General features: G+C 37.4%; 1 protein-coding gene across 1 annotated transcript; it reads left to right on the forward strand.

Annotated features, from left to right (window-relative positions):
- The first annotated feature begins 966 nt into the window (after positions 1–966).
- Positions 967–1,974, forward strand: LOC131807570 (olfactory receptor 4A15-like). The gene has a single exon (XM_059133080.1). It carries the CDS (start codon positions 976–978, stop codon positions 1,972–1,974), a length of 999 nt encoding a protein of 332 aa, XP_058989063.1. The 5' UTR covers positions 967–975.
- Positions 1,975–2,630: the final 656 nt, after the last annotated feature.

Raw genomic sequence — 2,630 nt, forward strand, 5'->3', positions numbered from 1 at the left:
TCTGTTGTAATAAATGCTTATTCCATTTGTGTGTGTATGTGTGTGTGTCTGTATTTTCAAACAAAGTATACTTTCATGAGTGGAAAGAATTTCTTTTTCTTTTTCTTTTTTTAAGATTCTATTTATTTTTTGGAAAGAGAGAGAGAGAGAGAGAGAGAGAGAGAGAAAAGAAGGGGGAGAGCACAAGCAGGAGGAGTGAGAGAGAGAGAAGCAGTTTCCCTGCTAAGCTAGGAGCTAGCTGTGGGGCTCAATCCTAGGACTCTGGGATCATGACCTGGGCTGAAGGCAGATCCTTAAACGGCTGAACCACCCAGGCATCTCAGGGAAGAATTTAATGTACTGGTCTCTTCTTAGATGGTTTCTTACATGTTCAAAATTCAACTGGATTAAATAAAGTTTAATAAATATTTTAGGGGTACTGATAGTATGTCTGGGTCTCTCACTGCAGCAGGTGACATATTTTTTGATATTTGGAGCTCATAGTGAAGTCACTCAGAAAGCAGTTATCTAAATGTCAGGTAATCACTTTATGCTCCATGGACTAGATATTATTATGTAAACAAGGTTATTAAAGATGAGCATGTTTTCACAGTCAATGTCAGAAACCCAGAAAGCATTCAACAAAAAAAGAAATGACATACAAAATAAAAAATGAAGTATTTGTAGGCAGGATTCTGGAGAAAGCTGCTTCCTTGTTTTTCGGTAGGTCATGTCTACCTGCCATGTACCTCCCAGGTAGAGAACTGGTCTCCTTGTAGTTGATGCAAGAAAATTTGTGTAAATGAAAACAGAAACTGTGGGTGGTGATTCTAAACTTTCATTCTCTAGAAAGTCACCCTGTGTGAGGCCCTGTGAGGCAAACGTGGTTGAGTGTGGCAACGGTTTTTGACACAAAGCACACGATCCTCTCAAATTCATTATGGCCTTTTCATTTACAGCCTCTGATGCCTGAGTTCAATGCCTTCCAAAGAATATATGGGAAATAGAAACAATGTGACAGAGTTTGTCCTTCTAGGGCTCACACAGGATCCTGAGGGGCAGAAAGTGCTCTTTGTCCCATTCTTACTCATCTACGTTGTGACAATAGTGGGCAACCTGCTTATCATAGTAACCATTATGGCCAGCCGGTCACTGCATTCTCCCATGTACTTTTTTCTTGCTTATTTATCATTTATGGATGCCATCTATTCTACTGTCATTGCTCCCAAGATGATTGTAGATTTGCTCTATGAGAAGAAAACTATTTCCTTCCAGGCTTGTATGACTCAAGTCTTTCTAGATCACTTATTGGCTGGTGCTGAAGTCATTCTTCTGGTGGTGATGGCCTATGACCGATATGTAGCCATCTGTAAACCACTTCATTATCTAATTATCATGAATCAGAGGACATGTGTTCTTATGCTGCTGGTGGCCTGGACTGGAGGCTTTCTGCACTCAATGGTTCAGTTTCTCTTTATTTATCAGCTCCCTTTCTGTGGCCCCAATGTCATTGACAACTTCGTATGTGATATGTATCCCTTACTGAAACTTGCTTGTACCAATACCTACCTCATTGGAGTTTCTATGATAGCTAATGGAGGAGCCATTTGCACTGGCATCTTCTTCATTCTCCTAGTTTCCTATGGGATCATATTACACTCCCTTAAGACTCATGGTTTGGATGGGAAACACAAAGCCTTCCACACCTGTGCATCCCATATAACTGTGGTCATTTTATTCTTTGTTCCCTGTATCTTCCTGTATGCAAGGCCTAATTCTACTTTTCCCATTGACAAATTCATGACTGTAGTTTTGACCTTCATAACGCCTATGCTGAACCCCGTAATCTACACCCTGAGAAATGCAGAAATAAAAAATGCCATGAGGAAACTTTGGAGTAAAAATGTGACCTCAGTTGACAGAGGGCTGTACTGCACATGCATAACAGGATATTCATTCTTTCACAGAATCGAGGACTGCTTCCATTATCAGTGATTACATCTTAAAAATGATATTCTTTGGGTTAGTTAGACTCTTTATTCTGAAATAGCTATATAAATTAATCTTTATCTAAATGGAGTATGTTAACAACCCTTAGAGAGCAAGAGCATTGTGTAAGTTTAATCTCTGATCTATATAATCATACTGTGCTAAGGTTCTTCAGTGAGCAACAAATTTGGGTTTTACTTCAAGTTTTTGTTGGTGGAGTATGATACCTCCATGGTACATAAAAATATGACCTAATAGAAATTATTCTCCTTAGTCCAAGAGAGTGTGATTTTAAAATTAAAAATTCACATTGTTAAAAAAAAAAAAACCTAATCTAACAGTAGAAATAAATTTCCTGTCAAATTAAATAATTAGAAATTTCACAGCACATATTCATAGCTGAGGATAGATCTATGAGAATTGAACTTTATTAGCTTTATACTGTGATGGTAGCATATGGCTGATTTTCTATATCCTAATGAAGTTTTGGGCAGAAAACTTAAATTGTTCAATTTTTGTGTGCATCTAGATCAAATGACTCTTCTGATAGTTGAAATACACATTTAGTCTTTCATATCACAGTAGACTGTCAGAGTCTACCTACATTTAATTAAATTCTCTGTGTATACTTTTTAAAAATTGTAATAAATGTTAAGCATTTT

This window comes from Mustela lutreola, chromosome 1, assembly GCF_030435805.1.
Source record: "Mustela lutreola isolate mMusLut2 chromosome 1, mMusLut2.pri, whole genome shotgun sequence".
NCBI lineage: Eukaryota > Metazoa > Chordata > Mammalia > Carnivora > Mustelidae > Mustela > Mustela lutreola.